Genomic DNA, 18,381 nt, shown 5'->3' on the forward strand with positions numbered 1-18,381 from the left:
AAAAAAACATTTAGCTGGATAATGGACCATTCTTCTTGGCAGAACTAGTAACATTCATTTAAATTGGTTGGTTTCCAGGCACATACTGTACTTTCCGCACTATAAGGCACACTTCCTTTTTTTTGAGAAAATCCTTTAATTTTCTCAAAAATCGACAGTGCGCCTTATAATCCAGCTCACCTTACGTATGAATTCTGGTTGGGCTTACTGACCTCAAATCAATTTTATGTGCTACACGGCACTCAGAAATCTGTCAAAAAATGTTTCAGCACGACTTTGCTAAGCTATGAAGCCGCCCCACTTGATGGATTATCGGAGCATCACAGCTACCGTAGTCAGGAGCCTTGCGGAGTAATCTGGGTCCTAAACTCCATCTCAGTGTCAAACGATCACTGCGGCATCATGAGAGTTAAAAACTGTCTAAATTCTTTCATCTTTAATAAAATGATCAGCGTTGCTGCTTTACCAGGTGTAACAATTGTCCTGGGATGAACAGGACAATTAGGACCATTGTCCTGTTCGTCCCAGTTGCATCCATATTTCAACCATCTGTTGATTCGAGGTGATGCTGTGAGATAGTCCACCTTCTTAATTGTTCCGTCTACTGTGTGACAGCCAAACAGAGCATGGTACTACCTCCACCATGCCTGGAGTTAATACAGTGTTCTTAGATTTGAAAGCTTCACTTTTATTCCTCCAAGCGTACGTCTCGTAACAGACACAAAAGGATCTGTCTTTGTCTCGTCTGACCATGAAGGTCTTCTCCAGAAGCCAACCGGCTGTGCAAATAGAAAGCTGCATTTTTTCAGTCAAGCTTGAAGGTTTTGAATTTAGAGTTGAGACTTGCCATCCTCTCAGTCTGTGACAGTAACGGATTGTGTTTGCAGTTCATGGCAGGCTTGGTCCTCACTGGTTCCTGTGACATTCTTGACCATCCTAACCAAATATCCAAAGAGAAACTACCAGTTGTAGTTAAACATGCTCAATAATGACAAGTTAATAAGCTCTGTTCTTGTCAAGTTCAAAACCTTCAGCACGCTTATTAAAAAACTTCAGTGAATGTAAGCACAAATTCAAACTTGCATGTATAATTTTCACCCTTGATTTTCAGAAAATATCAAATAAATTTAAACTGTTGCATCCAATATTTGCTTCATAAGGTCATTAAAGATGTGGGGTGTGCAATCATCTCACCCTGGAAAAAGTCCACATCAAAAAAAACACTAAAAGCCCCAAATTCATGCCATGATGGTTTTATGCAAACCTCTGACCTCTAACAACAACTGAAGATCACACTGCAGCACCTAGAAGCTAAAAATCCTGTGAAAAGAAAAGGTATGCTATGTGGCTGAAAAGCATCAGAGGTCTCTGACCTGAGGATGGCAATGAGTGAAGGGGTTTTCCAAGAGTCGGCGGCACACTGACTCTGCCTCCTGACGTAGCGCAGTGTCTCCTGTCACGTCACAGCTGTGACCAAGCTCAGCTGCATCACTGCAGCCCTGAGGGAAGCATGGGACACAGTCTCACTAATGCATTTCAGAAAACACTGCCAATATGGCCTGTCTCATAAAACAAAGTAATAATGACCAAAAAAAAGCCTAAAATGTTGCAGTTAAAGTTAAACGAATTCACTGCAGTACTTCGCTGTGTTGGTCCGGAACTTTCCATGAGTTGCCAAAGCTGGCAGCATACTGGGACACGGATCCACCCGTTGTGGTGAAATCATCTACCGTGGACAAACACATAAAGGTTAATAATGTAAAGCAACTGCGTGTGACGGGTAAAGTCTGAAAGCACACATAGCAAACAAAGTTACATCAAGAAAGAACGACTTAGATATGTAGAAAGAAAGGAAAGCCTTCTTTGATTGCAAGTGTGTCTGTACTGTACTTCTCTCACCGTCGGCATTGTTGTTGTAGATTCCACATAACCCCCTGGTGGCTGCCATGTGCTCAGCGGTCACTGTCAGGTATACTGTGTTCACCAAATCAAACTTTACTCTGACCCCCAGGCCACTCTCCACAAACACAAAGTCTCCCAGCCAATGCACACTTACTCCTGCAAGCAATTAATACAAAGTCACAATTTTAGATACAAGCCAGTGCACAGAAATGTGGAGCTTTTAATGTCATTTTGTCTAAGGATGGAAATGAAAGGACATTTCTGCAGCACTGAATGTGGCCAGAGCTGAGTAGCCTGTGTTGTTCTCAAATAGGAGCAGCTTGGAACGAGCAGTCAGTCACAGCAATTAGAGGCAAATGGCTTTGGTCTGAAACGTAACTACAGTGGGGGAAATAATTATTTGCTAAATTAATAAGTTTGCTCTCTTAAAAAGACACAAATGTTCTCTCATTTTTATAATACTTTGATTTTAATGGAAAGAAATAGAATAGACAGAAAAAAACTCATAAAAGATGTTATTGCGTCAAATAAGCCTTATGAAACTTCCCATTCGTGGGACTAATAAAGGTATCTTATCTTGTCTTATCTTAAGTTTTTGATCCGCAAGCAAAACATAACTTAGTACTTGGTGGACTACTCTTGTACTTGGTCACCTCACACCTCAGGGGGGATTTTTGCCCCTCCTCTTTACAGCAACTCTCTAAATCCTTTAGATTTCTTGGCTGTTGCTTAGTAACTCAAAGCTTTGTAGGACTGACGTCTGGAGACTGTCGAGACCTCTCCATGACCTTAATCGGCTGCTTCTTTAGCCATTCGTTTGTTGTTCCTTGGTGGTATGTTTTGTGTCATTGTCGTGCTGGAAGATCTCAGGGAAGAAGGTTTCATTCATGAGCTCATGGAAGATTCTCCTGTCAGTGTGCTGAAGTCTTCCTGTACCCTTAGCTGAAAAACATCCCCAAAGTGTAATGGTGCCACCTCCTTGCTTCACTATGGGGATGGTGTTCTTTGGGTCATCATATGCATTTCTTTTACTCCAAACATGACAAGCTCAGTTTTGGTTGTATGTGACTACAGCACTTACTCCCAAGTCTTCTCTGAGTTTTTACATCTTCACTGTCAAACTTAAGATGGGCTTCTACAGGTGCCGTCCTGAGCAGGGGGGACCTTGCAGGTGCTGCAAGACTTCAGTCCGTTCCAGCCTAGTGTCCCAACTGCCTTCAGATGATTAACAAGCTTCTTCCATGCATCACTTTTCTCATCATCATCATGACACTCCAAACTGTGGGCAATTAATGATCATTTTATATTTCTTAGAATTCCACATAACTGTACCAAAAGTTGTCATGAAGCTTCTCGGTGATGGTCTTGTAGCTCAGTCCAGTCTTGTATAGATCTATGGTCTATAGATGTCTATAGTCCCTGCTTTGACAGCTCTTTGGTCTGGCCCATGGTGGTGGAGAGGTTAGAGCAGGGGTGGGCAACTCCAGGCCTCGAGGGCCGGTGTCCTGCAGGTTTTAGATCCCACCTTGGGTCTCCACACCTGAATCAAATGATTAGTTCATTACCAGGCCTCTGGAGAACTGCAAGGCATGTTGTGGAGGTCATTTAGCCATTTAAATCAGCTGTGTTGGATCAAGGACACATCTAAAACCTGCAGGACACCGACCCCCGAGGCCTGGAGTTGCCCACGCCTGGGTTCGAGTGTCATTCATGAGCTGACATCAGGAGTATCTGTTATTTATTGAGAGCCAGTCTCTCAATGAGTAGAGATATGCCTGCACTTTGAGAGTTTGCCAAAAGGTACCCTAACAACATTTAGACAAAGAGAAGCAATGGCATTCTGTCTGATTAAGTAAAGGTTGAACTATTTGACCATCTTTCCTCATGTTGTGTGTGTAGAAAACCAAGGACTAAGCAGAACCTCACTAATACAATTCCCACAGTCAAACACAATGGCTGCTGCATCATGCTGTTTGTCTGCCACAGGCACTAGGAGACTTCTGGGGAGAAATCCTTAAACACAAAACTAGAACGCTACCCTGTGTGTAACCCAGCTATGGTTTTGGGCCAAACCAGAGTCCAACTCAACAGATTCACTGAAACAGCCCCGAAAACAGCTGTGCACCAATGTTCTGCACTAAATCTAGTTGAGCTTGAACAATTTTACCAAGAACGACTGTGGAAACTTCTGGACGCTTGAGGGCAATTACTGTCAAGTTGTAATTGCTGCTAATGGCGACCACTAAGTGAGGGGTGTGAATATTTTTAGCCAAGTGTCATATTATCTTATGTTAATAGTCAGACAGGAAAGGAAAGAGCTCAGAGTTATATCTGAGAATATTTTTACCATTTTGAAAAAGTGGCTGTCCGTTTGGAATGTGCAGATTGTTCAGGGTTAAATTCCTGCGATGTACTGCAACCAAGTCAAGACCCAGCATCATCCTTAGTGCCTGAAAGCAAAGAGCCACAGACAGATATGAAGAACATGAATGCACAGAAGAGGTTGGAAGGGTTCACATTTCATCACTGTGTGGAAACCTCAAGTTTTTTGAGCACTGGATTGAATTGTGTGGCAGTGAAGTTGCTTCTGTTTGATACAAACCATCTCAGAAGTGTGTGGAACATAATACCTTACTGCAGTCTTCTCTCCCATCACAAACTGTACTGATGTAGACAGCCCAGGTGCCATCAGTAGATGAGGCCAGCAGGTAAGTACAGCTGCCCTGGAAGTGGAAGTGCTTCCTGTCAAAGGTACGGTAGTGGACTCCACCCCAGGACATGCAGGTGGCTGAGCTCTGAGGAACGCTGGCACTACCCGGCAGACCAAAGCGCATCAGAGGAGAGGTTTGGGAATCTGAAGAGAAGAAAAAGAATATCTGGAATCACCGGCAGCTGCAACATTACTGACAAAATGTGAAGGAGAAGGATTTTGAAGAATAAACAAATAAAATGCACTGAACTTAGATCAGATACACGTATGTGCATGGTTTCTAACCTGGAAGCAAAGTGTAAGTGCAAGACAAACATGTGTGGTCTGAAGCATTCCTCCAGCTCAGTCCCCACAGAGTGCTGCAACACTGCTCCATGGGCATAAGTGAGGAATTATGAACTCCAGGGAATTCCACACAGTTCCACGTAGAGTAGCACTGACCACGCACACCCACAGCTAGGAGTCAGGATGCGTTTGACCATTATAGAACAAGGACAAGGAAAATGTAAGTGCAGTGGAAAATCATGGTGTAGTCACTTGTTTAGTGAATTTCAAATTCAAATTTATATGAAGCAGTGATTTTGTAATCCTTTAAAAATGATATGTACCAGTTTTAACCTGAAGAAACGTGACAGCACTATTTTTTAAGACAAAGAAACAAACTTGCAACTGAAAAGATCAAAATACGTTTTAGAAAATGTACAAAATTCAATGAAAACAGCTTTTTGGTTTCTCGTCCTCACCCTCAGAGCAGCGCGGGCCAGCCCAGCCCTCACAACATGCTCTCGCTGTCTTGTTCAGCATCTGGCTCTGGATCTCTGGCGGTCTGAGGTGAACAGAAACATCCGGAAACTGGTCATTTGTGCATTCTTTTAGCTGTCACACTAGCTGCTGTCATCTAAGGTGGTTTCTGTCGCATTTGCTTGTAATCTATGTTTGACTAAATTAAATGTGATTTACTTGCATTTTACAAGCACAACCAAAGGTATCAACACTTCACCTAAACAGTGCCCATAAAACCCCTGATCTGAACAAACTGACAGTTACCAAACGAGTCACTTACTTGTACATGAAACAGGATGCCTCGGAGCCCTGCTGTTTGTAGTACAGAGCTATACCATCATCGCCCCCGTGTTTGACTCGCATCCTGTCCACATCCAGCCTCCATCCTTGGGTGTTGTACTGATACACCTCTGAACACCTCACCTCTAGCTGCAGGCGGGGGGACAGGACTTGTTCCACCCTTTCTTGTGTCCTGTGTTCACACCAGTGTCTGGGACATGATATATTTAACTTAACCTCTTAACATGCTCCAGGTCACTGTAACAGTGTACCGATGTAACAGTACCAGATGGAGAAACATATCATACATACAGAAACATAACACGTTCATAAATGACAGAAGTACTGCTGTATAACTGATGAATTAAGTATCTTACTAATGCTTAATACTGTAACATTATTATAAAGTAGTACTGAATTTTCTGTTTTGAGAATATTAGAAATTACTCTTTGAACTCACTAAAGAGTAAAAAAAATTAGTATGTAGCTTAATAAATCATTACGATCTGCAGGCGCATATTTCAGCACATCGACGCCTATTTTAAAATGTACACTGCTATGAAAAAGGCGTCTGTGCCCTCCAAACTCTTTACTGTACTGAAAAGTTCAACAAACTCATCGAATGAAAAACTTTTAGTAAGAAGCTGAAAGTTTTGAGCACATCGGAGATTTAACTTCTCTGCCTTTTTAAATTTCTTTTCAATCAATAAACTTTTAAATTATACAGTGAAATAATAAGTCTGTACTGGAAGATTGTTCGGTAAAAGCCAGAGAAATATAAATAACATCAAAAATATTTATTCTGTGGGAAATTAAAACATAAAACTACAATATGAAAACCATATTTTTGAGTTAGTCAACTAAGTAAATGTATATTAATGATAATAACAGTAGTAGAAGTATTCATATTTTCATTATTGTTACTTATTTTTAACATCAATCAGTGTTTTGCATTACATTGTAACAGATGTTCATACAGATGAATCCTGCTCATAATTCGTCTCTACACTGCAAAATATGCTTAATGCTGGGTTGACCATACTCACCCCGTCCCCATTACTGTCTGCAGACCAAGTAGACTCAGCAGTAGTTTCTCCATAATTCGCTCCTTTGTGTTGGTTTTAAATTCCTGTAAAAAGATGGGTCTTTTTCACATTGCTAGACTTTAATTCCAGATGTGAAATTGTGATTTTAAATCTGCACAAAAAACTTCATTAGAAGCTCAAACATAGGCAAATATTGACCCTCATGGAGGTTGTTGACCAATCAGAAGATTCCCTATAAAATAGGTCTATTACCCTGTCATCCAACAGCTTACATACAGTGCACTTACCTCCACAATCCTTTTTTAATTGGACTCCTTGTTCTGGGATTTTTCTTTCGTTCTTTTTTGTTCTTTCCAAAACACACAGTCCTCACAGGAGTGATACTTTGCTTATGGAGGTAGTAACGCCTCAGATGTAGTGTTTTAAATGTGGGGGGTGACTAAATGGATGTACAGTAGCATTTGCGCCTGCTGCCATTGGATATAAAGGACAAGGTCACAGCTGGGATGAGAGGCATTGGTCACCGGACCTGTGGAGGAAACATCCTCTCACCTCGCCCAGTCAAACATCGAGGACACTGGAGGTGATCTGATAGCAGGGGTGCAGCCTCCGACACAGAATAAAGAGATGTTTGTCAGAGCCTAATCTTGTAAAGACAGGCGTTTCTAGAAGGATGATTGGGGGAATTTATTCAATGAAGCATGTCAACAGACATGGGAACTGAAAGTTTTTAGAATTAATGTAATCCCCAGCTAATCTTTTGACCCTAAGCCAAGACGATCAAACACAGCTGTCACCACAGCTGGGTTTCGAGGAAAGTGAAAATAAGCTACTGGCATACATAAAACAATGTGTCCAATGGACTCGTTTACGCTGGAAATACAGTGTGCTTTGACGGGAAAAAGTGGGCTCACATATGTTATCATCGTCAACTACGGGAAAAGCTGAGAGAGAGACCCGGGGGGTGGGGGAATACCAAAGGTTTATCAGACCCTGTGAACCTTTGGTATCCGGGGTCTGATACTGTGCTGGCACCATGACAGGATCTGCAAAGCTCTTGAGGAAAAAACTGTTATTCCACTGTACTGAAACCATCTGGAATAGATATAGATAATTTTAGGACAAATGGTGCACTTACTTTCTTTAAAAGAAGGTATTAAATTGATTAGAATTACAGCTGAGTAAATTATTATAAAAGCTGTTTTTTCCCGTTGTGTTCTTCCAGTGTATCAACTTTGTTTTCTTCAGAGACGATCAGTTGTTGTTCAAATGTAGCAAAACCCCCCGAAAAACAACAGATGTGATTTCTCAGGACTGTAAGTACGAAAAATCGATCATGCATTCAGCATTATGTTCCCAGTAAATGTATATGTCTGTATGGGAAACGTACTTATATAAAATAAGAGCTAATATTCAACAATTTAAAGAGCTGATCCCTCATTTTGTTGGGAAACTGGCTCAGTGTCATTTGTCTTTAGTTTTTCCCCCCAAGCATTCTAGTCAAAAGTGATGAGATAAGAATGACTAAACTGTTGGACAACGTTCAGTATGTAGATGTATTTGTACAAGTGTGGGAAATTCCAGATAACATGCTGCTGCAAAGGAGACGGTTGATAAAATATTTTTCATTTTAGCAAAGGGCGATTCAACTTTTTTACCTTTCACTCTAGCTCCAGCGTCGGCCACTTGAGAGAAAGTTAAAGGACAAAGTCCACCTCTCAGTAAATGAATTGCAAGTTGCGAAACATCAGTCACAACCATTGTCTGCAATGTTATAACGAAAGAGGCGAACGCCGGGCAAACGACTCCACAAAGTGTACACGCTTTCCGCTGTGCGATGCAACAACCATGTACATTAATCACATGGCAGATTTGGGATTTTCCAGTTTTCAAAGCTGTGCTCCCTGCACTGATGTCACGTAGCTGCCAGATAAGTGAATATAAGATAAGATAAGATAGAACTTTATTAATCCCTCGGGTGGGTTCCTCTGGGAAATTCGACTTCCAAAAAGCACAGCAACGACCGAAGTTACAGTTACAGAATTGTTATATATATATATATATACACACACACACACACACACACATATATAAATACAGAGACAAATATATAGTCTTTAATCTTCTGACAACATTGGAATATGTTTTGTATCCCTGTCATACTAGCTATTTATTTAGTGGTGATGAAGTGGCTCTCCTTCACCAAACCATGTCCTGTACATCTAAGCAGGATTTCACAAACCCTTCAAATTCCTTCATATCAAGTGAAAACATTTTCAAAGGCCTCTTGCAAAAGCAGAACATCCAGCTGCAGTTAATTCAGAACTCGTTCTGTACTGTTTGTCTTCAGTTTTTCTTTATGTGCTTTTCGTGTGTCCTTTATGTTTCTCGTCCTCGTCCAAAGCACCATGAATTGCCTTGTTATTGCAAGGTGCTTACCTTGCCTTTGAAGGATCAATTATTTAAAGAATCACGTTTACAACCCGCTGACAGCCAATCAGCCTCTTTCACTGCAAAATCAGAGGTTAAAGACTAGTAACGGTACACTGACGCGATCATTTGCTGAAGCAGAGGGACGGACTGTACAGCCTCGCCTTACATCAGGAGCAGGACTACAGGTACTGTCGCTGATTTATTTCTTTTTCCTTGATATGAGGCTGCAAATGGTTTCCAAGGAAGCAAGAATCTACTCCACGCGTCACTTGTCGCACTGTTACATAAACTCCATTATGCAAGCACAAGCACGAGTGACTTAATGGGAATTTTGATATTTAAATAAGCACTGATTTGTCAGTGTCCTTTGAAAGAGCACTCAATGCTGCTGTTTCTGTTTTGTGTGCAGCATAAACTAGGCAGGGCGAACGGAGGGAGGGACAGCAGTGTGTTGCAACTGGGGCTGATACAGTTTGCGTGAATGAGGGAGAACTGCCTTATCCAGCTGTGAAGAGAAGAAGAGGAATCAAGGTGAGAAAGGCTTTTCTTTTGCATTCTGTTGGGGAGTATGGCACTCTGCTTTGTCTTTCTGCTCATTGCAAATATACACAAGAGCTATAAAAGAAAAGTTATTAGAGTGTGGATAAGGAGCAATGAAGCTGCAACTGCATACATGATTTGCTGTAAGACCTGTAAAATCTCTAATGGAGCCTCACCATCTTGCCCTTACAGCCATGAAGTCTCTCTGCCTGCTGCAGCTCGTGTGCTTGGCTGGTTGCATTGCTTCCAGATCCAGAGAATGGGCTCATCATGGTGCGCCCATATTTGCTGACCTCACGGTGCACGAGATGAAAGCTGTGCGGGCCTACCTGCACGGTATTCCAGAGATGGGGCTTACTAACGCTCGTAGCAGGGCTCTGAATAAGAACAGTATCCTACTGATGGAACTCCATTTACCCAAGAAGCATGAGGCCCTAAAAGCTCTGGACCGTGGACACGCCAAACCCCCACGCCAAGCTCGGGTCATTATCCAGTTTGGAAACCAGGCCCAGCCCAACATTACCGAGTATATTGTCAGTCCTCTGCCGTCCCCAACATCCCACGAAGTCAAGACTTTCAAAGGGGCAAAGCCCGTAACGTTTGAGTCCAGACCTATTACTGTGGTAGAGTATGACCATATCAATGACATCCTCAAGAAGATCTCAAACAAAGCTCACAAACTCCTGTTTGAGACCACAGGAGGGTTTTCTTATAGCAACTGCTCTAACCGTTGCCTGACGTTCTCAGACATAGCCCCTCGCGGGCTGGATCCAGGGGAGAGGAGAACCTGGATCATGTTGCAGAAGTTTGTGGAAGGTTATTTCATCCACCCAATTGGATTTGAGGTACTCGTCAACCACCAGGACCTGGATCCGGAAAAGTGGACTGTTGAAAAGGTTTGGTACAACAGCATGTATTTTGACAGCGTCGAGGAACTGGTAGAAAAGTATGAATCAGGGGAAGTGGAAAAGCTGAAACTACCTGATCACAGGGATGACGATTTTTACTCTACCTACATACCTCGCGGTCAGATCAACACTCCCACGAATAAGCATGGGCCAAAGCTCGTTGAGCCTCAGGGGCATCGCTACCACATCGATCGCAACTTTGTTGAATATGCAGGATGGTCTTTTGCATATCGAGTCCGCTCATCTGCTGGGCTGCAAGTCTTTGATCTCCGTTTCAACGGAGAAAGAATCGCCTATGAGATCAGCCTCCAGGAAGCTATAGCCTTCTATGCTGGTGATACTCCTGCAGCCATGCAAACAAAGTACATCGATGCAGGTTGGGCAATGGGCACCTCGACTTTTGAGCTGGCACCAGGAATTGACTGCCCAGAAATTGCCACTTTTATTGACCTTTACCACTACTTTGATACAGACAAGCCTGTGCGCCATAAGAACGCTCTCTGTATTTTTGAGATGACAATGGCTATGCCTCTGAGGAGGCATTTTAATTCCGACTTTCAGGGGGGCTATAATTTCTTTGGAGGGCTGGAAAACACTGTGCTCGTGCTGCGGACAACCTCAACAGTTTACAACTATGATTATATCTGGGACTTCCTCTTCTACCCGAATGGGGTGGTCGAAGTGAAGGTCAGTGCCACTGGATACATCCACGCCACTTTCTTTACACCTAACGGCCTTCACTATGGTTCAAAGGTGTACAACTACGTGCTGGGTAACCTGCACACACACCTCATCCATTATAAAGTGGACCTGGATATTGATGGTGAGTATCATAGTGAAGTCACGTGATTTTTTTCTGTCTATCCTGCAACTAATTTAAGCATAAACACATTCTCTTTTTGCTTGCACACCCCCATAGAAACTGCTCAAATACAGAAATGAAAATAAATGCTGAGAATTAAGAGAACAAGACGCTTTGTGAAGTTGTTTGGCTTTATTATTCTAACACACACAGCACAATGTGGCCTCAGTTCACTGATAATGGCAAAAAGGCACCTCTCTCTGAGCTATGACTAAGCCTTTTACAGATGCCGTGCCAGATAAATAGGCTTTGTGGACTTTACCCATCATTTGATCTTGGCTACGCGACACGTTTAAGTGAATAACTAACAACATCTTGTATTGATGTGGACAACTCTGTTACACCTAGAGATTTCTCATGCAAAATCAATATTTTTGTAGAGGCATCACCAGACCAGACTCTCCTGACAGCTCTTTCCCCTCTCAGGTCGAGAAAACAGCTTTGAGACCCTGGATCTCAAATTTGTGAACTTCACAAATCCGTGGAGCCCAAAGCATTTCATCGTCCAGTCCAAGCTCCACAGGACAGAACACAGGACCGAGCGATCGGCCGCCTTCCGCTTTGGCAAAAAGTTTCCCCGCTACGTGCACTTCTACAACCCCAATAAGAAGAATAAATGGGGCCACCAGAAGGGCTACCGGATTCAGTTTAACTCACATGCACACAGTGTCCTCCCGAGAGGCTGGAGAGAGGAGAATGGCATCAGCTGGTCCAGGTAACATGTTGTTTCCTTGACTAGGTATAATCAGTTATTCATTTCTATGCATAAAAACAACTTGAAAAAACCATAAAGATGTTAGAAATGAATTGATGAGCCAGGCAAATGTGCTGATACAGGTGAAATCACTGATCACAGTGTATGAATGAGGCCAGCTGTGGTACTTTCCCACTTGGTCTTTATGTTGATAATGAGAAAAATACTCATTATTTCCTCCTGGTGGAAATGCTCTGAATGTAGCCACTGTGCATCTTCGTGCTGAACTCACATACTTGGCATTCATCTAACTCGCTGTATGATTCTCCCAAATCCACATCTGTGACTCCTTTAACATACAAATATAAAAACGTACCACTCTTACAGACATTACTACAAGTTCATACAAGTAGGTGCTCACAGCACAAGGCGGCACTTTGTCTCTATGTTTTCTTCACCTGTCATCTGTCAGAATGACAGACAAATGTTTCCTGGTGAAATGTTTCCGCCTAGATATCCTCTGGCTGTGACACGTCATAAGGATAGCGAAGCTACCAGCAGCAGCATATACACCCAGAATGACCCATGGGAACCTGCGGTGTCCTTTGAGAACTACATCCGCAACAACGAGGACATAGTCAATCAGGTGCAGTAGCAAACCTCGATCCACGTATACCTTATTGTCCCATATTTCCACACTGTGCTAACCTCAGCATGAAGTTAAACTGAGAGCTTTCTCATCGAAAATAAACCTGAAATATATTCCACAGAAAAAGCCAACATTAATAATGTTGTTTAAATCTACTTTTTTAGGACAAACACATCTCAGTGCTCGCTAACAGGTTTAGCAAGCTCCAGTAGCTTAACCGATACAATCACCTATCTCAAATGTAATTCACATCCTGTTTTTACTGGTTTCAGAGAGTAACTATGTAATGAGTCACAATACACTGATGGACAGCGTCCTTCTAAGAGTTTATGTCGTTAGTTTAGCTTTTCTCTTTTCAAAAGAATCATTCATCATCACAGTAGCTCAAGAATGACACACGTTCTTTCGTTTGGCCTTTAAGTAGATAAAAAAAACAGCTAATCTGAGCACTATAGTAAAACTTCCACGGTCTTCTGCATGCAGGACCTGGTAGCCTGGGTGACAGTGGGTTTCCTACATGTGCCTCACTCAGAGGACATCCCCAACACTGCAACTCCGGGAAATGCCGTGGGCTTCTTTCTCAGGCCTTTCAACTTCTTCAATGAAGACCCTTCCGTGGCGTCCAGAAGCACCGTCATTGTCCGGCCAGGCCAAGACGGCAAGCCCAAGATCCAGAGATGGACACCCGAGGTCATAGGTCACTGTGTGACAGATCAGCCTTTCTTCTACAACGGCACTTATGCAGGAGTCTAAAAGTGGTTGACACATATCATCTTTATTAAAGAAAACTGAAACAATTGCATAAATGTACATGTAGTCACAGTAATTTGTTGCCAGATTATAAAAGTGGCACTTAAATTCTATTCTGTGTTTCATGCAGTCTTGTTTTTTACTGCCTCAAATGAAGATCAAATGAGCTAAATATTAAAGTATGTATAACACCAGCTCGACCCACTCATGTAATACGGCAGTGGTGTAGAAGCTGAGCCTCGAGAGCTCTGATAATCCTCCGATGCGTCGCCATGGATGAGGTTTAGCAGCAGCGGGTATCCAGGATGCTGGATGCCCTGTATCCGCCCTGCTTGGTCTGAACTGCTACCCCCTCAGCGTGCTCTGCTTGCCCCCATGTCGGGAATGTTTTTGCTGAAAGACAAAAGGCCCCAGAAAGCAAACAGCCTGATTCCAGATCGTTCCCGGCAAACAGTGTGGGATACCACCTAGCTGCGGCGTTGCCCTTGGGAACCTGGCTTTCCATACAGTGCACATGTATCAGCAGCACATGTAAATGTGTTGGCCTTGTGTTATGGCATTTAAAAAAGTGCTACATAAAACTTCTTTAAATCATATTGTGTTTGATTTCATTTTGATTCAAACTGTTTACACTCAAGAGCAACCAATAAAAACAGGTGTTAAAACTCAATTCAATTCAATTTTATTTATGTAGCGCCAAATCACGGCGACTTTTGTTGTATCCATTGTATCCAACAATTGTATCCATTATCATGTTTGATATATAAAAAAGTATCAAAATGAGTTTGTCTGAAAGGTAAACTGTGGTTTTAGTTTGGGGAAAAGGTATCCAGACAACTGTCGTGAGGATTTTTGCATTTGAAAAGGAAAAAAAAGAGAAAACATTTAATGTGTGTGTGCTGATGTTTAACAGGGCACACGGTAAAGGAGGGACGAGTGTGAAAGCTGTGGACAGCGTTAGAGGAGGGGACAGAGGAACAAGCATTCCTACAGCTATCCCCATAGCAATGACAGCTTTAACATCTGCAGTACTGAACAATAACAGTGTGAAATTTGATTTCACACATTCCTCATGTAAAATTTATGCTTTCTTTGTTTCTTTTTCTTTCTGAAAGTACAGTTATACAAGACCCATGTGTGCTAAAATCTCTATATGAAATACCACGTTACTGTAAACAAAGGGTCAATCTGAATTTTAATACCTTGAAGGGAAGCCAACAAAAAATGAAACGATGAGAAGAAATGTGACATATATTTTGTTTCTTTATTACAACAATAAGTAAAGTATTAGTTGCTGAGAATAAAAACTCTCATTACTGTCGTTTAACAAAGAGAGGGAGATGCTGACCTGTTGCCATCTAGTGGTTTCTTGAATAGTTGTTCTGCTTCACGAGAATCATGACGTCGGGGTTGGATCAAAATGCTGACCCAGATGAGGCATAAAGCCCAAACTTCTTGTCTTATCTCTGATTTCTTACATTGCAGCGTTTATCCTGTTTTTCCTCTCATAACATCATGTTTCTCATTTTTTGGTCTCATCTGTCCAGAAAAACATTTGTTGACACAGCCCTGTGATCTTTGCCATCATCCATCAGAGGCCTTTGGTTGTTTACAGGACGTTGTGTGTTCCTGTGACCTTTCAGAAGATTAAACTTGTTGTTCGAGCATGCATGCAGATCCCTTTGGGACCCACTTTTGCTTTTGAGATTCCCTTAGTTCTTCATGGCTGTTATGTAAATTTGAAGTTTCGTGAGGTTTAAATTTGCTTTTGCAAAGGAGCCAGATGTGCAACAGCAGTCTCTGTGCCTTTTGACCGAGAAGAATAACAAGCACAGAAGAAATTGTTCTGTTATCGACTTGCTGTGGTCACAGAATATAATCAGAACATTCAGTGGAAAAGATAACTTGTACAGGTGAGTACATCATGTGTTGAAAGATTATATGTTGACATGATGCTATGGATCAGATTCAGTCAGGACAGCGCCGCACAGGAAGTACACTCCTTCCTGTTGATCACTCACTGATCACACAGTTACATCCCGTTTGGCACAAAGAACAGATCTAAAAATCTAGGTCGGTATAATTTCTGTCCTTTCTGTGTTCCATGCGGAAAGCAGATGAAATCTGGTCTTTCATCTTGGAGGGTTTGTATTCATCACATTTAGGTATTTAGCATCAACACTTAGTTCATACATAATCTACGCAGATGAAGTCCATCATACAATCCTGTTCTGTTGCCTCCGAGTTGACCAGGATGTCGACCAGGAAGTAGAGCAGGTCATCTACTCATTGGAACGTTGGCGGTTTGATCCCTGGCTGTTCCAGTCCGCATGCCGAAGTTTCCTTAGGCAAGATACCGAACCCCGATCATTTGAATGTGAATGTTACACACTCCACTCTTGATGAGAAGCTTGGGCTCGGGGGAGCCCTGATTGTCCTGCAGAGACATTTGCTGCCGGATACTCGATGGTCAGTTTGTGTGCTTGGAGACACTCTCGATGGAGGACACTGAACGAGAGCTACCGTTATGAACCATGGTAACTGAGCTCTGGCTGATCGGAGTTGCCTCTGACCTGGCTTATCGAAGAACAAAGAAAGCGGTTACAGCTTTCCAAAGCCCCACTAGGCTCGCCGACATGGTTGACGATGGGCAAGCTGTGAGTACTCAGACTGTGTTTCTGGAACACCATATGGGAAGCTCACGGCTTTGCGATGGGAAATAGTTAGACCTGGGGCCCGTTCTTCGTACCTCGCTAAGTAAGTTAGCCGGATTTGACTGTTGACGATTTCGCGTGATCCTGGATCGTTCGGTTCTTCGAAGCCCATCCGGGACTTGCTGTCATAGCAACAGAGCCGTAAGCGTAAACCTGCTCGGGAGCAGGTTTACTTTATGTAAACAGGATTAGATCGCGGCCACGCTGGTATGTCCGCTTCATGTATACGAAAGCAACAGCGATATTTTACCACTGTTGTACCATAAATAAATAACATCAATGTAACTAAAGATAATGCAGCACTTGATCCTTTTATTGATGTCACACAGATACATACAGGTCATTTCCTAAAAAAGGGAAATGAACTATTAACATTCTATTACATGTATGTGATTATTACAGATGTAATTCATATTTCAGAGTAGCAATTGTAAATTACTTCGTGTAATCAAGATGAGAGACCACGGCTATAAAAGCGAAGGTGGATTTGGGAAGCCTGTCGCAGCCATGTCCTGTCCGTATACGCGAGCCACCCATTGCGGAAGGTGCAAGATTGATAAGGAGAGTCCTCAGAATTCAGCGTATATTGCGGGACAGACAGGATCCTTTAGCTCAGCGCGACAGTGTGCTCATAGAGAGATATCGATTTTCCCGTGAGGGTATTATTCACTTAACCAACTTGTTGACGAGGGGGTGCAGGACCACCACCTGTCTTTTTTTGCGCTGCCCCTTTTCTTGGTTGCTGTTATAAACAAACAAACAGATTATTTCAGGGTCTCTTTCCAAGAGACGAAAAGCAATATAAGTGATAAATATTACCATTCTGTAGAATATTCTTATATTTCACTTTTACTTGTTCCCATGTTCTAGTGGGTCCTGTCGTGGCTCTAATGTGAAAGGGGATATAATATAACATAATGTAATATAATATAATGTAATATAATATTGGATAATATAGTGTGATATGATAAATCTACCCTACCACCTACTGGTGTTGGCCAGAGGGGCCGATGGCGCGATATGGCAGCCTGGCTTCTGTCCCAGGGCAGCTGTGACAGCTACCAGTGTGTGAATGTGAGAGTGAATGAATAGTGGCATTGTAAAACACTTTGGGTGCCTTGAAGAGCGCTATATAGATCCAATCCATTATTATTGTTATTATTAAATTACTTACGAGTTTAATTTGTCAGCAACTTTCTGCCAGCCCTCTCTCCTTGCTTTTGCAGCCTTTGCAGTGTTCCCTTGCGTTTTAATTAGACTCTGAAACTCCTAAAATCCCTCACTCAAGAGTTCTTGCTCTGCTGCCGAAGAATACCGAGCGCGCTCCTTCGACATTTTCGCCGACCAATCAAAGGGTTGCCGATCAATGTTTCTACTATCGATGCGTAGCCCCTGTTGGGCCACCCAGTGATCTCACATTACTTCATCCAGCTGTACTAATCGTCAACAACAGGTGTGTTCGGGGAACCGGAATAGCGAGCTCAGAGTTAGCGCGATGATTTGATCTTGGATGTGTCATTTGATCTTGGATGTAGTAAGCGACGTACGAAGAACGGGCCCCTGGTGTCCGCATTAACCCAAACAATCATCTCCCTCACTCATGCAGCTCCTGAACAACAAATTCTTGTCCCTGATAACCGGACTATGTTTAGTCTCTCTGACCCGATCCTTCAAGGACACCTGGTTTGGCTGAAGGACTGCTGACTTTCGCTCAACCGGGTGAAAGGACACTCTCCCTCAAGTTGAACACAGGATACACACACACACACATACACGTGTACACTGACACAGATGCACACTCACTCCCTTCCCTATTCCAAACGCCCTGATGCTTGGCCCCCATCTGATGCAGACGGCGGGTCAGCTGGACCTGGGCAGAGATGCCACGACTCGATGCTGCTGTCTACATTGGCTTACTCTAGCCCTACTCACCCAACCCTGTTGCTTGTCACGTGTTTTCATGGTGTCACGGTGTGAAGATTCATGTTTTCTGTTCTCATACTGATCCCCTATCAGGAGCTCAGTTCTCTTTTTTTCTCCTCTCCTGTTTTTCTATACCTTACCTGTTCTGACCTGTCTCCACAATGTGATGTTTGTGTAATGTATGTATG

At 42.7% G+C, this 18,381-nt stretch overlaps 2 protein-coding genes across 2 annotated transcripts in view; one reads left to right on the forward strand and one right to left on the reverse strand.

Moving 5' to 3' along the window:
- The window catches only part of sspo (SCO-spondin), a 100,611-nt gene extending 93,527 nt beyond the window's left edge, over positions 1-7,084 (reverse strand). Inside the window, exons 1-10 of the mRNA XM_076887896.1 lie at positions 7,008-7,084; positions 6,721-6,803; positions 5,676-5,885; positions 5,356-5,438; positions 4,898-5,068; positions 4,533-4,756; positions 4,250-4,352; positions 1,900-2,058; positions 1,641-1,726; positions 1,374-1,499 (exon numbers count right to left, since the gene is read on the reverse strand). Coding sequence (XP_076744011.1) covers positions 1,374-1,499; positions 1,641-1,726; positions 1,900-2,058; positions 4,250-4,352; positions 4,533-4,756; positions 4,898-5,068; positions 5,356-5,438; positions 5,676-5,885; positions 6,721-6,773 — 1,215 coding nt within the window. The 5' untranslated portion in view covers positions 6,774-6,803; positions 7,008-7,084. The remainder of the gene's footprint in view (positions 1-1,373; positions 1,500-1,640; positions 1,727-1,899; positions 2,059-4,249; positions 4,353-4,532; positions 4,757-4,897; positions 5,069-5,355; positions 5,439-5,675; positions 5,886-6,720; positions 6,804-7,007) is intronic.
- Positions 7,085-9,242: 2,158 nt separating this feature from the next.
- On the forward strand, positions 9,243-14,226 carry aoc1 (amine oxidase copper containing 1). Its single transcript, XM_004568925.4, has 6 exons — positions 9,243-9,338; positions 9,563-9,684; positions 9,886-11,424; positions 11,890-12,178; positions 12,671-12,803; positions 13,290-14,226. Exons 3-6 carry the CDS (start codon positions 9,888-9,890, stop codon positions 13,557-13,559), a joined length of 2,229 nt encoding a protein of 742 aa, XP_004568982.1. The 5' UTR covers positions 9,243-9,338; positions 9,563-9,684; positions 9,886-9,887; the 3' UTR covers positions 13,560-14,226.
- Positions 14,227-18,381: the final 4,155 nt, after the last annotated feature.

This window comes from Maylandia zebra, linkage group LG9 (assembly GCF_041146795.1).
Source record: "Maylandia zebra isolate NMK-2024a linkage group LG9, Mzebra_GT3a, whole genome shotgun sequence".
In the NCBI taxonomy this organism is placed as follows: domain Eukaryota; kingdom Metazoa; phylum Chordata; class Actinopteri; order Cichliformes; family Cichlidae; genus Maylandia; species Maylandia zebra.